Source organism: Heterocephalus glaber, unplaced genomic scaffold (assembly GCF_053883595.1).
Source record: "Heterocephalus glaber isolate CG9 unplaced genomic scaffold, H.glaber_assembly_v1.0 deba00001564, whole genome shotgun sequence".
NCBI classification, from domain to species: Eukaryota; Metazoa; Chordata; class Mammalia; order Rodentia; family Bathyergidae; genus Heterocephalus; species Heterocephalus glaber.
The window spans coordinates 11,007,222-11,027,245 of NW_028258351.1; the positions used below are offsets into that span (position 1 = coordinate 11,007,222).

Below are 20,024 nucleotides of genomic sequence, written 5' to 3' on the forward strand. Positions count from 1 at the left end.
ATAACATTTGGCAGAACCAGGCAGGAGATAATATTTTGGCATGGCCAGCCAAAAAGAGAACATTTTGGTGTGGCCAGCTATGAGAGTAAAGCTCAAGTACCAGAGACCAAGGTAAGGTCCATGTTGGGCACAATTTTTGTTTCTCTTCTAGAGGCTTTTGTTTTTTCTTCTCTCTTACTTTCCCTCACTCTCTCCCCTAAGCTGGGAACTGGGGACTCTTCTCAAGGAGCCAGGGAGAAGCTTCCTGGACCAGCTGTGGGGATGGGGGAAGGGAATGTAGGCCTTTGTTTTTCTTTCTAGCCGCTTGTGTTCACTCCTCAGGTATGCCTTGTTGTCTGCATATTTGTTTATTGTGCATTTTGCTAAATTAGCCTGGTCTCTGCTTTCTTTAGTTTGTAAATGGCATTTTCTCAGTTTGTGTTTTGGTCAGGGATGCACCACATTACCTTGCCATGTAGCCAGCTGCCATCTTGTCTTGTTGTATGACTATGTATAACTTTTACACAGGTGTGCATCATTGGCTGCCACCATCTTTTTCTCTCTATCTCCTTTTTATTTTTTAATAACTGGCCTTAGGAGCTAAGCCTCTGATTTTAAACAGCATATGGGCTTATAGAAAACCAGAGAGAGGAACCTTTTTCTTTCTTTCAGCATGAAGGAAATATAATGTACTATCCCTTTAAAAACTCAGGAAACTTGGGCTGCAGCACCAGGCAAATACAGGTGCATATAGCCCTCAGACAACACCGGAGGTCTGCTCCCATCTCAGAGGCCTGCTGCTATTCTGGCAGGGTGTGACCCATTTTACCCGGCTGGGGGAAGGTACGAGTACAAGAGAAAAAAACCTTGTCTGTTTTTTAGTTTAGTTTGTTTGTATTTGAGACAAGATCTCTATTTAGTTCAGGTTGGTCTTGAACAGTCCTAGCCTGTAACTTGTGGTGGTCCTATTGCCTCAGCCTCCCGAGTGCTGGGATTACAAGCAGGCAGGCACCACCATGCCTAGACGACTTGTCCATTTTTAAATGCCCAAGATTTTTTGGCCAAAATCAAGTGCCTCAGTCACCTCAAGAGCCTGCCTGAGGCCATTGCCACCTGGCTTTTGTGCTTCCCTGTTTAAATGCAGATAAGTTAAAGACCTATGCCTGATGTCTGAACAGAACAACATTTGGCATTTAAAAATCTAACTAAAGTAACTGTGAGTGTATAAACACAGAACCATCCCAGTTCTTAGTACTTTTTCCAACAGAGTAAATGCAAGAGATGTTTTCCATTATGGTTTCAGTAGAGTCATCAAGGGACTTGAAATATCAGCTAAGCCATTAAGAGGCTTAGAATAAATACAAATTGGGCCATCAAGGGGTTCAACTAGGTGGTTAAAAGAACTTTGCTTCGGAAACTTCTGCCATTACCTTATGGGAGTTTGGACTAGACAGGCCAACAGATGGCCCAGCCCCCTTCTCCCTATGATGGCGGCATCACTGGAACAGAGACATCCGTCGAGTCTGTGTTAGGATCTCACAAAGCATGCTTTGTGACCCTCAGGTCTCCTTCCTATGCATGGGATGCTACCTTAAGGAGTGCAGGCCTATGTCTCCTCCTCTCTATAGGTCCCAAGTCAAGCAGATGGAAAATCTATTGGATCTTGTCACCACACAGATTCCACTGATTTCACCTCTAGGCTGTATCCTTGATGAATGGAACAGGCCCAAAGGTGAGCCACTCCTGTGAACAAGTAATCTGTTAGACCTATGCAAGGAGCCAGGATATCAGTAACCTCCAAGATCCCGAGGAGGTTTTTCTTTCTTCAACCCAGCCAGGGGCCACTACACCCAAGGTAGTTGGAGAGTGTATAGTCCCTAATAGGTGAGGTCTATAGCCTCTTCCAGCTTGAAGAAGCCATAGAATACAGAGACCACCACTCCTTCATCACCCCCGTAAAGATTTATGTCTCTCAGGGATAAAAGATATAGGAGGTAGGGCATGGCAAAGTTGGCTAGGAAACAGGTAGGACTGTCAATTGCAAGATGCCAGGGCAGCAACAGATGATTCTCAGGACCCCATATGTAGAACTTCTCAAGGGCTCCCATGTGATGTGGATGTCATAAAGGAGACCAGACCCTACAAGGAGCCCACTATCATGACTTTTCACAGCAGCCCACACTGTGTCTCCCAGACACAGGGTGTACTTTTAATTTTGCTCTTTTTATTCTTTCTCTCTTGTTCAGCCCCAGTTTGCTCTGTAGAGCAAGTTTTTTCCTTACCCCTTCAGCCCTCACTTTTCAAATAAACTTTTGGCACCATTTAAAAAAAAAAAAAGAAATGATACTATCTTACTTTTTCATTGCTGGGACAAAATACCTGGTACCCACAAGTTAAAGAAGAAAAAGTTTATTTTAGCTCACAGTTTGCAGCGGTTTCAGTCCATAGTCAGCTGGCTCCAAGGCTGGATGGCAGGGCAGAGGGGTATGACAGAGGAGAAACAGTCCATGGCAAGGTAGGCAGGAAGCAGGGCTTGGACCAAGGGAGGAGGAAAGATATATAACCATTCCAGGTCACACCCACAGTGACCCACCTCTTCCCACCAGGCTTCACCTCCCAACATCACACCCAGCTATAAACCCATCAGTGGAATAATCCAGTGCCATACACCAATATCTAGTATCACATACCCATGATCGAGTAACCTCCCAAAAGCCCTACTTAATCTATGACTGCATGAGGGATAACTAGATATAAACCATAACAGTTACACTCAAGAAAACTAAGCCTGGTATAGTGGTGCATGCATCTAGTTCTAGCTCTGAAAGCTGAGGCAGGGGAATTGCTTGAGCTCAGGAGTTCTAGACCAGCCTGGGCAACATTCCAACTTAGCAGATAAGATTATGAAACTGGATATGGAGGATTTTCTTGTATAATCTGAGTATGTGATCACAAGAGTCCTTATGAAAGAGGCAGCCAGAAGGGTCAGAGTCAGAGAGAGGCAAAGACAGACACATGGAGATGAGACAATGCTGTACTTCGAGCTTTAAAGACAGAGTTAACAGCCATAAGTCAAGGTAGGCAGGCGACCTCTAGACTCTGGAAAATGCAAAGAAAGATTCTCTCCTGAAGCTTCCTGAAGGAATGCAATTCTACTTCAGAACTGGAAAATAATAAATCTGTTTTTAAAGTCACACTGTGTAGTATTTTGTTATAACAACAATTGGAAAATTTATAGAAAATTTCTTAGAAGTCAGGAAAAAATACAGGGATTTAATATCTTTGTATCAGTTCAGTACCTCCAACATCCGACCAAACCAATATGCAAAAAAAGAGACATATTAAAGAAAGGTAGGGCCAGGGATTTAGCTCAGTGATTCCACCACCTCCCTTGCAAGTGCAAGTTCCCAAGTTCGATATCTGGTACCAAAAAGAGAGAGAGGGAGAGAGAGAGAGAGAGAGGTGTGACAAAATGATAAAAGAAACAAACAGTGCAGGAACACTTCCAAGAATTCAGAGGAATACATTTCCTGAAGTTTGAAAGGGTCTACCAATGCCCAAAAAAAACCAAAGGAAAAAAGATTTCCACCAAGGCATAGACTTAGAAGCTTCTAGAAAAAAAGAAAAAATACATAAAAGAACCAGGAATCAGAGCTGGAGGAGTAACTCAGTGGCAGAGCTAGCCTACCTAGTGCTTGCCTAGCACATGTAAGGCCCTGGGTTCCATCTCCAGCACCATAAAAAAGTACAAAGAACCAGGATCAAAATGGCAGCATGCTTTCTAATAGTAACATTACACGTAAAAACAAAGGAGAAACATGGCAACAGTTGGTACAGTCCAGCGCTCTATATCCAGCCAAACCTTTAATCAAATGTAGCTAGATGAAAATAAATTTTTAGACATTTTGATCTCAAAAATATTATCTCCATGTGACATTTTTAAAGGACACCATTAGAGAATATATTTTATAAAACAAGAGGGTACCTATGAAAGAGAAAGACACAAAATACACATGAATGAAGCAAAGGGATTTTCTAGGACATTAGTCAAGAGATGTTTGGGGCAACAGCTATGCAGCAGAGATGGAGAAACACTTGCAGACTGGAGCAGAGTGGAGGCTTCTAGAAAGGAAGGTGGGTTGGAGCTGATAGAAAGGGGACGGAGCTGATAGATGATCTCATAGGTTTGACTGTGTAGAATTTTTTTTTTTTTTTTGGTACCAGGGATCGAACTTGGGCCCTTGGGCTTTCGAAGCAGGTGGTGGAACCACTGAGCTAAGTCCCCAGCCCTAGTGTGTAGAATATTATATTGAGGTATTTAATGAAGATTCTAGAAGACTGAGCCTAGGAAATATTAGGCAATTAAAAACATTTTTTTAACTTTTAATTGACAAATAGTAATTAAATGTACATATTTAAGTATTACAATTTTTAACTCCAGGAAAACCAAAACATGGTTGGAGGAAGGAAATATTATCAAACGTGGCTTGATTCAGCACTGAGTAAGATTTACAAAATTATAGAAATGAAATTGCTGAATATGGATTTAAGCAAAATTTGTAAAATATCTATAGGATGGAGCGGAGGGAGAGAAAGCCAGAAGAGATAAAATCTTATCTGCTAAGACAGGAAATCAATATATAATATCTAAAATTGATAAATATTAGAAAAATTTACAAGAGTTGAAAATAGTAACTTCTGGGAAACCAGGCTGCTGCTTTTGTTTGTTTTGATTTGGTTTGGTTTGGAATGTTGAGGACTGAATCAGGGTCTCACAGGCAAGCACTCTACCACTGAGTTGTATTGTCTGCTAGGTTTTTAAAAAAATATTTTATTATTCCCTTTTATGCACCAAATATTTATTATGTAAGAATATTTGATTCGCTGCCTACTGAGTAAGAGCAAGGACCTGAGTTCGATCCCCAGTACCAAAAAAAAAAGAATATTTGAGGCCTGGGGTTTTAGCTCAGTGGCTCTGCACCTGCCTGGCAAGCATAAGGTCCTCAGTTCAATCCCTGGTACCAAAAAAAAAAAAAAGAATATTTGATTTTTAAGTTACATATAGTTTTGTAATTATAAAAAGAGCTACCTTTTTAAAGTACTAGAAAAGAAGGGATCATTGATTGAGCTAGTAGGATGGTACCAGCATGTAATCCAAATAGGAAGGGCCAGTCATCTGGGATTGGTGAAGAGATAAGGTGAGATAATGTGGTAGGTATGGTAGGCTCCGGGGGCAGAACACAGGGTATCTGTGCCTGATAAAAACAAGATGTAAGATCACCTGCTGGGATGAAGGGAGGACAGGAGGTGAGGAGCTTGAAGACAGTGTGCAGTGACATACACATGGTACAAGGTGTTAATTGAGAGATTTTGACCAAGACACCTAAGCAAGGGCTGGGGATTTAGCTCAGTGGTTTCACCACCTGCTGTGCAAGTGCAAGGACCTGAGTTCAATCCCCGGTACAAAAAAAAAGACACCTAAGTAATAGATATAAGAAACCAAAGTGAATTGCACGACAGATGACTAAGCGGAAGTTTGAAAGGAGATGTTTGAGAACTGATTTGATGGCTTGTTGTTGTTTTGAGACAAGGTCTCACTATGTACTTAGGCTGGCCTTGAACTCACTATGTGTCCAGGCTGGCCTTGAACTTGTGGCAATCCTCCTACTTCAGCCTCCAGAGTGCTGGGATTACAGGCATGTGCTACCATGACTGGCTGATTTAATGGCTTTTTTTTTTTTTTTGGTACCAGGGATCGAACTCGGGTCATTGCACTTGCGCAGAAGGCAGAGAAACCACTGAGCTAAATCCCTGACCCCCATGGCTTTTAACTCTCCTTTCATATGCTAAGAATGTGAAGGAGTTAGAAAAAATGGAGAGTGCTTTAGTTTGGATCTGGACTGTCCCCAGTGGCCCATATGTTAAAGATTTGTTCTCCAGAGCAGCACTGTTTCGAGGTTGTGGAAGCTTTAAGAGGTAGGGCCTAGCGGGAGATCTTTAGATCAATGGGGATGTGACCTAGAAGAATGTAGCAGGAACCCAGCCCCGTCCACTTTCTCTTTCATTCCTGGCCACAAGGTGAGTCTTTTTCATCTACACACTCCTCGCCACAATGTGTTGCCAAAACACAGACCCAACAGCAACAGAAACAACTAATCCTGGACTGGAGCCTCTGAAACTGTGAGCCAAAATAAACCTTTTCTCTTTCTAAGTTGATTGTCTCAGGCATTTGTTACAGTAATTGAAAGCTGAATAACACAGAGACAAAGGGATAAAGAGAATTTTTAGAGTGATCTCTACTGTGAACCCCATTGTCCTTCAGGGAAGGGGTGAAAGAGCTTGGGCTCAAGGTAGAAAGGGCACACTGAAGAGCTTGAGATGAGTTCATGCAGTTAGAAATCTGAGAGTCAGTAGTCAGGCTGAGCCGCTGAGCAGAAGAGGCTGAAAGAGTGAGCCTGCTGGGCTGGGGATGTGCCTCAGCGGTAGAGAAGGCACTTACCTCAAGTGAGTGAGGCCCTGGGCTCTATCCTCAGCATTGCAAGGAAAAAAAAAAAAAAAGAAGAATGAGTCTGCACACTAGAATTGGTCATGGAAACCAGGTACAGTAGTTTATTGGGAAGCTGAGGCAGGATGATCACAAGGTCAAGGCCAAGCTTGGCAACTTAGTGAGATCCTGTCTCAAAATAAATAATTAAATAAAAAGAACCGGAGATGTATCTTAGCGTTTCCTAGGTTCAATCCCCATTATTACAGTAAATAAATAAATATTAAAAACTGGTCATGGTAAAGGAAATGTGAGCTTGGACCTGAGAGGGACCTAGAATGAAAGCTTGGAGGAAACAGCCAGATGTCTCAGGGCTGGAGAAGAAACAGAGTGGAGATGCAGACATAGATCAAGGTTTTTGCAAGTGAGGCCTCCCAAGAACCATTCAGTGTCCACCAGGCTCACGCCTTGGAAGAACTGCCAGACACAAAGTGAAGCCATCTCACCATGGACTTGTCAAGTAAGAAATTTTCTGCTCTGCTTCCTTTCCTGTTCCTCCAACCCTGGGAGGGTCACAATTAGTGAAAAAGGGAGAGAAAGAAAAAAGACCTATTTTCCCTGGGTGGACTTCCTGCCTAAAGCTGGTTATATTTGGGGTCATAGGAAGAATTACCTTTGAATAGAGATTGAAATTTTGGTGACTATCCTAGACCAAAAAAAAAAAAATCTCATTTAAAATTGAAGCTATTATGCCCCCTGCATAGGGGCATAAACCTATAGTCCCAACTACTCAGGAGGTTCAGGCAGGAGGATCGCTTGAGCCCAGGAGCTTGAAGCCCACTTGGCTGGGCAACATTGCAATTCTCTCTCTCATTGCAGATTGGATCCAGGGCCTCTACACTGAGCTACATCTCGTCTTTTTTTTTTTTTTTTTTATATTGAACTCAGGACCTTGTGCTTGTGAAGCAGGCAGTGGCACCACTGAGCTAAATCCCCAGCCCTCTCCAGTCCTTTTGAGGTTTTTTTTCTTTTTTCGGTTCTGAGGATTGAACTTGGGGCCTTGTGCTTTCAAGGCAGGCGGTGGAACCACTGAGCTAAATCCCCAGCCCTCTCCAGTCCTTTTGTCATTTTTTATTTTAAGATATTTTGAGACAGAGTCTCTCTAAGTTGCCCAGGCTGGACTTCAACCTGCGATCCTCCTGATTCAGCCTCTTATGGACCCTGTCTGGGAGGGTGGGGTGGGGGGCTGGCCGTATAGCTCAGTGGTAGAGTTCTTGCTTAGCATGCGTGAAGTCCTGACTTCAATTCCCAACACTGCAAAAATAAATTAAATAAAATTGAGGCCATCTATTTTGGTTTAACGTAACCATCCATCCAACTTTTTATTACTGACAAGTGGCTAGAAAAGTCAGAAAACTACTCAAGTTTATATTCACAGCAAGGAAAAGAAACTGGTTCCACTGGGTGGGTAGGGAGTTAAAAGGGGTAGAAGAGATGAAAATAAAGTGGGTTTCTTTTTTTTTTTTCAGTACTGGGGATTGAACTCAGGACCTTGCGCTTGCAAGGCAGGCTCTGGAACCACTGAGCTAAATCCCTGGCCCCTAAAGTGGGTTTTATGGCTACTTCCTAAGAGTCACACTTGTTCACAGAAATCAAGGTTAAGAAGGACTCCTACAAGCAACGTGGTAAAGAACATATATTTTGTTCTTAGGGCTTTTTTGGGGGGTTTTTGGTACCAGGGATTGAACTCAGGTCCTTGCACTTGCAAGACAGGCGGCAGAACCACTGAGCTAAATCCCCAGCCAAGAACATATATTTTGGAAGCAAAGAGAATTGAGTTTGAAATCTGGCTCTGCTGTTTCCTAGCTGTGTGACTTCATGTAAATAACATAAGTGCTCTGAGTTCATCTTGCCAGCAGTCAAATGGGCATATAACTCACAGGGTTATTTGGGAAGATTAAATATGATAACATTTGGGAAAACACTGAAAAACCTGTTAGTTCTTTTCCTTTCTCCTCTTTGTTAGAGGATGCTGTGGGGTGCCTGGTGGGCCTGGGTATCCAGGGAAGACTTCTTGAAGATGGTGCTTCTTACAGTGTCTCCCAAAGTACAAAAGAGTAATTTGGCAGAGGGCTGTCATAGGATGCTCCAGACAAAAGTAGAAAGAGATGAGGCTTTGCAAATAAATGCAGATGCCCAATTAAATTTGAATTACAGATAAACAACAAAGAAATTTTCAGTATAAAAAATATTTGGAACCTACTTATCCTAAAAAATATTCTCTGTTCATTTGAAATTCAAATCTATCTGGGTGTCCTGTATTCTTACTTGCTCTGTCTGGCAACTCGAAATGAGAGAATTGGACTGCTCGGCTATAGTGGAGAGAGCATCATCTGACAGGACAAGCTCCATCTTTGTACCTATTTTTCGAACAGTTGCAAGGGGTTTGAGCTGAGAGGAAATGACTTAAGTTGTAAAACTGGGAAATTTGTGAGACTGAATGGAACTGAAATGCTCATGAAGTTACACACAAAAAAAGCAGGCCTTAAATGCTGGGGCCTCAAGACAACAGCACTCCCAAGGAAGGCTAGCATGCATTGATGCCTGGAAGCAGAGCCTTGGAAAGGTCTTGAAACAACTGAAGGCTAGAGATACCTCCCAAGTGCCTCCCTCTGCTCATCTGATGTTTTTTCAGGCTGGGCCAGGCCCTGGCTCTCCTGCCTGCTTAAAAAGATAGAAAGGGACAAGACAAAAAAGATCCTCCAAAAAAAAAAAAAAAAAATCCTCCAGAGGTAGCCCCTTGTGGGGGAGGCAGGGCCTGGCTGAATGCTGACTGGGCTCTTTGCTTTGTACCCATCCTGCTTATTCCCAAACAACAAAAGTGCTGTTCAGCCGCCTGCCTGGCCAGCCCATTGTGCTCTAATTGTGAAGTGCTGAGTCCAAGGGCATCCCTGGCCCCATGACCTCACTCTCTGCTCCCATAGGCCCAGGATGAGGCCAGGGGGTCCAGGCCAGTCGTAAAATTCTATTGAGCATAGACTATCCTTGGCATGTAACCCTAGTGTTAAGAAGCCAAGGTTCAAACTGCCCAGTTCACAATTGGGGAGTTGTTACATTCCTCTCAATGTCAGTCCTCATCTTGTAGCTTGTCTCACTAGACAGACAGTTGCTCCACCTGCTTGTGCAATGAGTAAGTGGGCTGAGAACATGGCTAAAACGTATGTCCCCAATAGAAAACTAGACTGAGAAGGGCTAGGATGCAGCTCAGTGGTGGAGCACATGCTTATCACGCAGGACTTGGATTCCATCCCCAGCACCAAACAGAGAGAGAAAGAATGCACAAATGTACTGCTAAAATCAAATAAAAAACAATACTGGAAAAAAACCCTAAAAGAATATGATCTTTTTCCAAATTCAGAGAAGACATTTTTTTTTTTTTTGTACCAGGGATCGAACTTGGGTCCTTGCGCTTGTGCAACAGGCAGCGAAACCACTGAATTAAATCCCCAGCTGGAGAAGACATTTTTTATCTGATAAATTTTTCTATAATCTTTGCTGTTTACTCCTACTTGTCTCTATGAGAGTCTAGCACAAGATTGTATCTGATTTGGTACAACCAATAAAGCAGTTACCATTTATTGAGCTCTGAGTACCTAACACTGTCCTAAACATCTTTATCTTCTTTTATCGAACAATAGGGTAAGGTAGGAATTATCATCTTACTTCATGCCAGAAAGGGAAACAATGGGATTGGAATCAGGTAGGCATGCAATGAAGTCTCTGCTAGATTCCCTGGCCTGGAACTTAGCCTCTCAGAACCACAGTTTACTTCTCTGTACAATAGGTATTACTGATCGACTTCATCGGGTAGTTCCAAGGATCAGGAAGGTACTGTCTGGTTGCCATCTGTGCTTTGTAAACTGGAATTAATGTGATTAAGGATGAACAGGAGAGAACCATACCCAGTCTGGAGAAAAGGATTACAAACCGGTTACAGTACTTCCTTCATTCTCACTTCCTCTTTGCCCTAACTTTTCTAAAAGAGAGGGGATGAGGGCTGGAGCTCCAAGGCCATGACCAACATGGAACAGGTGAAGCAGCAGTTCCAAAATGTCAAGAGAGAGAATCCTTTAAGACTTCATCAGAAATGATACTGAGGGCCGGGGATTTAGCCCAGTGGTTTCGCAGCCTGCTGCACAAGTGCAAGGACCCGAGTTCAATCCCCAGTACCAAAAAAAAAAAAAAAAAAAAAAAAGATACTGAGAAAACAGATATGGTGGCACACACCTGTAATCTCATACAAAGTTCAAGGCCAGCCTGAACTACATAGCAAGACTGTCTCAAAAAACAAAAAACAAACCAAAGCAAAACAAAAATCCAACAATTAAAACAAAAACAAAAACAGCCATATTGAAGCCAGGCGTGGTGGCACATGCCTGTAATTCCAGCATTTGGGAAACTGAGGCAGGAGGATCTCCACAAGTTCAAGGTTAGTCTGGGTTACATACTGAGTTCAAGGACAGCCTGAAGTACATAGTGAGATCCTGTTTCAAACCTCCCCCCCACCAAAATAAAAGCCATATTGAGAAGCTAGAGATATAGCTCAGTGGTAAAAACTTGCCTAGCATGCACAGGAGACTTTTTATAGAAAAATAAACTGTGGTAAAACTTTCTAGCTTATCTAACATGCTCAGGACCCAGTACTGCAAAAACAAAATAAAACAAAACCATGTTGTTGTTTTTGCGGTACCAGGGATCGAACTCAGGACCTTGTGCTTGCAAGACAGGCGTGGCACCAGTGAGCTAAATCCCCAGCCTAAAACAAAACCATATTAAAGTGGCTACGTTTGATTGGTTAGCACAGATGTGACAATCCTTCTCAAGATTCTAGGATATAAGATGCTTGAGAAAAAACACACCACACACACACACACAAAAAGATGCTTGAAGAATATCTGTAAATTGCTTTCACAACAATTGACCCCCCCACGCACACACAGACTCTAGTTTTATGCATGTGTATTTGGGCTTTTAAGTCAATCAAAAGTCCCACATTTCTGCAAAAATAAAAGATTAGTCAAATCAGTCTTGTGCCAAATCATTGTACCAATAATTTAGTAGGGCATAAAGCTCCCAAATGGGATGCCGAGAGTGTACAAAGCATAAACACAGCAAAGCAAGTCAGTGGTGACTGTAATGAGTGGGCCAAGCTCAGTAGGATGCTCCTAACAATACCAACTATACCACAATTAATTCTGCCTCAGAGCCACAAAAACTAGTCATTCATTCATCCAAAACACATTTACCAAACTAGGAGTTATGCTCAGACCTGATGATATAAGAATAAATCAGACACATGAGACCCCTACAGCCTTAAAGCATAGGATCTGGTGGAAGAAGTTGATATTTAAGCAACGTGTTTATTATTTTCAAAAATAACTTTGTTTTAATAGAAAATGTGTTCTCTGTTCCAAATTCAGATATTATAGAAAAATCAACTGTGAAATTGTTTTTCTTAAACCTGAGTTCCAAGGGCCTCAGTTCCCCACTTGGAGTTCAATTTTTATAGTTTCTTTTTTTTGGTACCAGGGATTGAACTTGGGGCCTTGTGCTTTCAAGGCAGGCGGTGGAAACACTGAGCTAAATCCCTGGCCCAATTTTTATAGTTTCTAAAGAAATTTCTACAGTGTGATCCATGTGATAACTGGAAGAGCATAGGGTGCCATCATGCATACTGTGGGGGTACCTAAGCCAGTCTAGGAGTTAGAGAATAAAGTGAACAATTGACCAAAGAAATGGTTCCCTAAGCCCCCAGTTCTAAGGAGAGAGAAAAGGAGGAAGAGAAGGAAAAAGGAGCGAGAACCACCAATCACAGGCAGCCAGTGTCCCTTGCCCTTACACAGCTACCGACAGCTGAAACCTACTTTGATCCTCAGGCAACTCAGTCCATTGCCAGCCATTATTCCAGGTATCACTGACAAATTAAGGCAACATTCTTGAGGTGGTGCCCTGTGCTTAGCATCAGGCTTACATGCCTAGAGTGCTCTGCCCAAATCTATGGACAGATGCATACCACATGTTATCCCCTGATTTTTGTTGCTGAGAAAAAGGGACTCATTTAAAACGTGAGTCGTGGGCTGGAGCAATTGAAGAGGAACTGGAAGAACTTTCTTCCTCTGCAAGCACTGTGAAATTTTCTATGCTGTTCATCACAAGGAAGAGAATAAGGTAGTAAGAAATCATAGACCTGACCTGGGGATTTAGCTCAGTGGCATTGCGCCTGTCTCACAAGCGTAAGGTTGTTTTTGATCCCCAGTACCAAAAAAGGAAATTATGTCTTCCTGATACAGTGTAAGTCTATGATTTTTTCTTTTTGTACTGGGGATCAAACTCAGGACCTTGCGCTTGCGAGGCAGGCGTGGTGCCACTGAGCTAAATCCCCAGGCCCTCATAATTTCCTTTCTTTGAGGTTGAGTGATTCTGAGGGACTTTCCTAAAGTCACCCAACCAAGGGACCTGGGATTTGAACCTACATCTGCCTGGCTTGAAGCCTTTTCCGTTCCTTCAAACTTTCCTCACGTTAGTAATGAGTTTGAATGCATCTTTCCCTGTGAGTTCCCTGCAAAGGCCCTTGATTCCCAAACTCTACCCTTATCAAGTGCCCTGAACCCCCAGGAAGATGACACTTTCTCATTTAGGGTACAGTACTACAGGCACAGTACCTTGGGTCTGTGAGATTTCTAAGGACCAAAACAACATATTAAAAGCCTTAGAAGGTTTATTGCCTCCATTTTTTGAAAGCAAACTGCTACACTAAAATGAATAATAAAATAGCTACACTGGGATGCATATTTACTAGTCAACTGGAATTGAATTCAGCCTTTATATAGTTTTATGTATATATGAATAAAGATTTTCAAGAACATAGTAAGCCATTTTTTAAAACATAGTTCAAAATTGTAATACTCCTTTCTTTTTTTTTTTGATACCGGGGATCAAACTTGGGTCCTTGTGCTTGCAAGGGAGGCTGAGGAACCACTGAGCTAAATCCCTGGCCCTAATCTTTTCTTTTTAAACAACAAGCAATATGGTTTTTTATTTGTTTGATTTTTGAGACAAGGTCTTGTTATATAGTTCAGGCTGGCCTTGAACTCTCTATGTATCCCAGGCTGGCCTCAAAGTTGCAGCAATCCTCCTGCCTCAGCCTCCTGATGACAGACGTATACCACTATGCCTGGCTTAGAAATGTGTACATTTATGGAAATGCATTTTGATGTGTTTTATAGGACCTCCCAAGGTCTTGGGAAGGTCCTTGGGTGGCATGAGAAGGCAGGAGAAGGACAGGGGACAAGTATATATGACAAAAACCTCCTGTCTTCAGCTCCCAGCTGCTCTGAGATTAAGACCACAGCAGCCACAGCCTGCGGCAACCAGCCTTGTCCCAGCCAGCCTTGTCCAGGCAGCGGGGCCTCTCTGGACTTCAATAACCCTAGTCTAAACAAAAGCCTGGGGGTTGCCTACCCAGTAGGCTGAGCCACCAAAGCTCTGGGGATCAGGGAAAACAAAGGGAGAAGAAAACCAGAGTGCTGACAGGGCCATCGGCCATTAGCCATAGGGCTATAAAGAGGCAGGCCACAGAGGAAGTGGCACCACATGGAGACCCAGACTGTGCAGCAGGAGCTGGGTGAGTAAGACCCTGAGGGGGCCCTGGCCTTTGCCCTTCCTCTCCTTTTCTTGAAGAGATACATGCAGGAGAGGGCTCACCTTTCCTGTCTAGAAATCAGAGCCTTTGAGGGTAGCTGGAGAACAGTGGAAAGCTCTAGAGAAAGGCAGCCTACTCTTCCACCCTAAAAAGAGCCACCTATATGGCAACAACTATTGCCCTAGAAACCATGACTGGAGGTAGGGGGTAGGGGACAGCAAGAAGTGAGTAGGCTCTGGGTGCAGGGAGAAGGTGTAGTGCCCAGGAGCATGAAGATGTTGCTTATTCAGAGGTCCAGAATAGAAAGTTTACATGCATTAGTTCCTGGGCCTGATAGTGGTTAGAGGAAAGAGCCACTTTTGGCTCCTGGGAATGTTTATCTTGAGTCATGAAACCTGATGTATATTTGTCTCCTCTTTTCACTTTCTTTCTCTCCTCCCTTTTCCCGTTCCCCTTCCTCCTATCCATTACTCATCTTACCATCTTTGCTGTCTACCTAACCTCTGTGACTCTCAATGTCCTCATCTATAAAATAGGAATAATGATAGTACTCACCTCATAGGTCTGTTGTGAAGATTAAATGCATTAATGCATGTAAAGTATTTAGAAAAGAGGTTGACACAGAGTGAGCAATTGTTAAGTGTTAACTATTATTGCACTCTTTCTTCTTCATTTTCCTTCAATAAGTCTTTTTCTTTCTTCTTTTTTTTTGGTACCGGGGATTGAACTCAGGACCTTCTGCTTGTGAGGCAGGCACAGTGTCACTGAGCTAAACCCCTGGCTTTCAATAAGTCTTTTTCAATGTTTCTCCTTTCCCAACATGGGCTTGGGAGGGTGCTGTATCAAACACTCACTACTCTTCTGCCCTGACATTGAAATGCTCACCCAGGATGATTTCAACAAGAACATAGATCAGTACTACGAGTGCTAGAAATAAGGGATAATCAAGTGGCTGAAGGCTGGAGAAAGCAGGAAAGTCACTGAGATGGCAAGATCAAGACCAGATAGGTCTAGGAGACAGAAAAACAGAGAGGGAATATGATAGTCTGGCCATGCACTACAGCAGGTAATTTTGAGAGCTGTGAGAAACCAGGAAGAGTGAGACCTTGCAAGGTCAGAGCCAAGGGTTCTTTTGAATCTGGGATGTGTGGTGGGGATCCTAGTACTTCTGGCTGTGTGGCCAGTCATATGAGAGGGTCTGGACTAGGCAGCTGTCTGGGAGTTTATAGTGTCTGAGACTGAGCAATGCTGTCATCTGGAGGCAAGCAAGAAAACAGAAGCTACGTTTACCAAGAGGTCACAAATGCCTGTGCAGTGCTTTACTTGCATTATTGTTTCTAATCCTTATAATAACTTTGCAAGTAGAAGCTTTACCAATGGAAAGCCTAAGCATCAGGTAATGAGCAGCTGAGCCAGGATCCCAATCAAAGTCTGTCTTTCAGACTTCAAGCTTTTTTCCCTCTCCTTGTGCTCTCTCACTTCTCCCCCACATCCCCAAAGCTACACTACTAGTGTGTGTTCTGTCTTCCAGAAACCCTTCCAACCACCAAGATGGCTCAGACCAACCCTATGCCTGGGTCCTTGGGGCCATGGAAGGTAAGTCCACCCCATCACATGAAAAATTGAGGGGTCCCATAGGACAGGAGTGAGATGGGCCCATAGAGCAGCCACCAGGGCTGTATTTGATCACAAGACAGTGACTAAGCAATAAAACACCAGCGTGTAGAAGGGTCCACCCAACATCCAGACAATGTTCAAGGAAAGATCACTCAGGATGCCTCCTATTTATTTATTTATTTATTTATTTATTTATTTTTGGTACCGGGGATTGAACTTGGGTCCTTGCGCTTGCGCAGCAGGCAGCAAAACCACTGAGCTAAATCCCCGGCCCTGGATGCCTCCTATTTAGACAGACAAAGGAAGATCTTTCAAGCCCATGATGAGTGGAGGGAGATGATACCTAGCTTCCTAGGTCAGCTCTCTTCTACACTGCTAAAATCATCTTAAAATAGAACAGCCTTGAGAGACTTATGCCCATGGAGAAAATGAAGGCCCATAAATGAAGAGAGATTTGGAGATTCCATGTAAGTCATAGGACCCAGGTTCACACTCGGCCTGAGGTTGGATTTAAGCTTGGGCTGAAATAGCTCACCCTCAGGCCTGTCTCTTGCTTCCCCAAAGGACCCCACTGTTCTCATTTGTTAACTCTGAAGCCAGTTCACAGCTTTGGGGGTGGTCCAAGAGCCAAGAACTAGTTAAAGGGACTACAACCCTCCCTTTACACTTTAGGTTTTTATAGTGAGTATGACTAGAGAAACAAAAAGTCCACAGGGAGCTTCTGGGAGCCCCAGAAGTCACACTTATTCAGGAGGCTTGATGGAATGAGAGAGCCCACTGCACCTCTGGTCTGTCCACTGGGCTAGCCATCATCCTTGGCAGATAATTCCTATTAAAAAGCAATTCTCCCATGTCTGACCCCTAGCCTGAGCATGTGAACATCATCAACCAGTGGCATAAATTCAAACTTATTCTTACCCTGTCTACACTGAAAGATCTCATCAGGCATTCTGGGCTATACCTGGTGATGGAAAACACAGGGTAAACACAACTTGAGTTAAGCTAGACCTGTGTTCTTGTTGTACCAGGTTCTAACTTTCTTGCCCCATTAAATCCCATTTTAGATAACCGTCTATGACCAGGAGAACTTCCAGGGCAAGAGGATGGAGTTTACCAGCTCCTGTTCAAATGTCTCTGAGTGCAGTTTTGATAATGTCCTGTCCCTCAAAGTGGAATGTGGTGTGTAAGTATGGGCCTCAGCAGAACTGCAGGCCCCTTATTTCAAGTCCCTTCAGACACAGGACAATATGAATAGAGATAGGGGAAGAAATATGTTCCCCAGACATTGAACATTTCTTGGAGGGAAGCCTTTATCATGGAGTAATTTCAAAAGAAATTACTACATACATAATTTAGTAACCAAAGGTAGGACTATGATGTTGTCAGTTGCCTAGTACCAGATTTTTTTGGGGGGGGGGGGAGGAATTAAAGAAATATGTATGATGCAGTGAGGCAGTGACCCTGACAGACCTGAGATGCTATCTAGGATTTTCTCAGAACAGCTATAGAGCCCTCGTCTTTCTTGCTTACAGAAAATAAGGAGAGGACACTGTCAGGCAGCTGCTGCTTTATGGCTAACTCTCCCAAATGTCCCAGAGCAGATGCTGTTAATTTCTGCATATAAAAAGGAATTTAACCCCAAGACTCCAGAGAAATATTAGTTCCTAGTCTTCCAAGTTTCTTCTTGATGGTCAATCTTGACAAAGGAGAATCTCTCACCTTTATCTTCTGGCTCTTAGCAGGTTGGGCCAGGCCTTTGTCAAAAGTCTGAAACATAAAGAGAACTAGGCAAAACTGGCATTGTATGTGGCCAGGTTTCCACAAGTTGCTTGCCACAAAAACAGAGCTCTTCAGGCCTTTTAAAACAGATAACACATTTAATATCACCAGTAATTAAGACCCAATTGTGAAAAATGAAGCTAGGGTGTCTCAACAAATAAGGTCTAAGTAGGGGAAAGCAGGAGAAAGAATCCATAAAGTGACAAGGAAAAAAGTTGAGTCATTCATCAGCTATTCATTCTTTTGCTTTTTTAGGAAGATGTCTATAATTTGGCTGAAACAAAAGCAAGTCAGTCACTAGATCATGAATTTGGAGCTCCAGATAGGAAATAGGTAACTTAGAGGGAAATATAGTTTTGGTAACATCACTAGGGCCAATGAAGTGCTCTTTCATCCCAAAACAAATACCATTTACAAACCTGCTTAATGTAGCTGCCTGACCATTTCCCACCTCTTGTGATAAATTTATTATTTTGTATGGCTCTATTGGGGTTGGTTTATTTTACTGACTATAATCTAAAATGAATGTTGCCTTCTCCTTGATACTGAGACCATACAGGCTTTGAACAGCATGAATAACCCCACTACTTGTCTTTGGCAGCTGGATTGGTTATGAGCATACCAGCTTCTGTGGGCAACAGTTTATACTGGAGAGAGGAGAATATCCTCGCTGGGATGCCTGGAGCGGGAGCAATGCCTACCACATTGAGCGTCTCATGTCCTTCCGACCCATCCATTCAGCTGTGAGTGCGAAATTTTCACTTCTGTGCAAGGGGAAGGGGCAAGAGAGGGCGCTGATTGAAAAATTTACTTCTTTTCAGTTACGTTCAATGTGGCAGGAAGGATAAAAGTAAAAAGAATAATTGCTCCTTTTCGCAAAGTTGGCCATTTGGTTTTTCTTTACCACGTGCTATTTTCTTTAAGCTAAAATGTAAGGGTTTTCTTATAGATGGCAGGAAGCACATACTACAGAACTAGAAAAAGCACTTGCCATGTAGTTTTATGCAAAGTAAATTCACGACTAGTTGAATTTCAACATGTTAACTTTTTACTACAAACAGGGAAGTGCTTAACCTTTCAGTAAGGATGAGTAGACAAGTTTTCAAGTATCTCTAATATGTATTGATTCACAATAATCTTGTTTCTAACACTAAGTATATCAGGCTGCCTTTAGTCGTGTAAGAGTTTATGCAGAAGCAAGATCTTCAGACATGTTAAAAATGATTCTTATATTGGGAATGAGGTCAGACTTTCTGAATATTCAGTTCCTGTCATGTGACTTTTTTCCTCATTATTTTGACTTCATGTTAGTTCAAAGTGATACTAAAATTCAACCAATGAAGATAACAAATGGCTGTAAATCTCAAAAAAAAAAATCTGATTTCATCTTCCCCCCACTTCCCCCTTTTTTAAACTTCAGGTATAACAGACACAATAAAATGCACAGATCCTAAGCATACAGTCATGAGGCTTGGAAAACATATACTCATGTATCTAACACCCTAATCCTACAGAACAATCCCACAACCACATAAAAACTTCCCAGTACCCTTTTCCAGTCAATTGCTCCATCACTTTCCATCATTTTGCCTATTCAATTAAGTCTCTGCCTTAATGCTTGTCATATTCACATCCCCTATTGGATGTCCAACATACACACATATTGGCACGCACTTCTTGTAGGAGTTTGATTTTTCTACAGTAGTGGGTATTAATCCCTTGGTTGGCTGTTACAAATATTTTTTTGCACAGTCATACTCATTGTTCCAAAGTATTCTATCACTTATTTGTACATTTTAAATGTTACATTTATATTTGGATTAAGGATTATGGGTATGATCATGTACCTTTTTGTAAACCAAGTTTCTTTCAATTTTGAGAACTATGGCAAAGAATAAAGATGAGTCATAACACTAGTACAAAAGGTTTTTAATTTCTTGATTACAGAATCATAAAGAGTCTAAGATTACCATCTTTGAAAAAGAGAACTTTATTGGACACCAGTGGGAGATCTGTGATGACTACCCCTCCTTGCAAGCCATGGGTTGGTTCAATAATGAAGTTGGCTCCATGAAGATACAATGTGGGGCGTAAGTACAAAATCAGGGATGGAGAACATTCTGAAGTTAATTCCTGCACATACAGACTTTGTGAACATTAATGGTTGCTTTATTAATACACTGGCATCACATTGGTATGGATGTCACATTCTAGTTATCTTGAATCTCATGCTATTTGCACCAGCTACCACTTAAGATTGCTCCTAAGCATTTATGTTGACTTAAATCTTTTTTTTTTTGGTACTGGGGATTGAACTCAGGACCCTGCACTTGCAAGGCAGTCGGCGGAACTACTGAGCTAAATCCCTGGCCCCGACTATTAAATCTTTTCACAATTAAGGTTAATCTTTAATTAGTTGTAGCCAATATTCTGTTCACAAACACTGCCTGATACATTAAGGAA

The 20,024-nt window shown here is 42.4% G+C and overlaps 1 protein-coding gene across 2 annotated transcripts in view; it reads left to right on the forward strand.

The window, feature by feature from the left end:
* Positions 1-20,024, forward strand: part of Cryba1 (crystallin beta A1) — a 27,785-nt gene continuing 7,761 nt past the window's right edge. The window contains exons 1-6 of one of the 2 annotated variants that reach the window (XM_004857053.4): positions 6-111; positions 1,608-1,711; positions 15,697-15,761; positions 16,847-16,965; positions 18,163-18,304; positions 19,509-19,651. In XM_004857053.4, the coding sequence (XP_004857110.2) occupies positions 41-111; positions 1,608-1,711; positions 15,697-15,761; positions 16,847-16,965; positions 18,163-18,304; positions 19,509-19,651 (644 nt within the window). In that variant the 5' untranslated portion in view covers positions 6-40. Of the gene's footprint in view, positions 112-1,607; positions 1,712-15,696; positions 15,762-16,846; positions 16,966-18,162; positions 18,305-19,508; positions 19,652-20,024 lie in introns of both variants that reach the window. The other variant, XM_004857055.4, reaches the window with a different exon arrangement.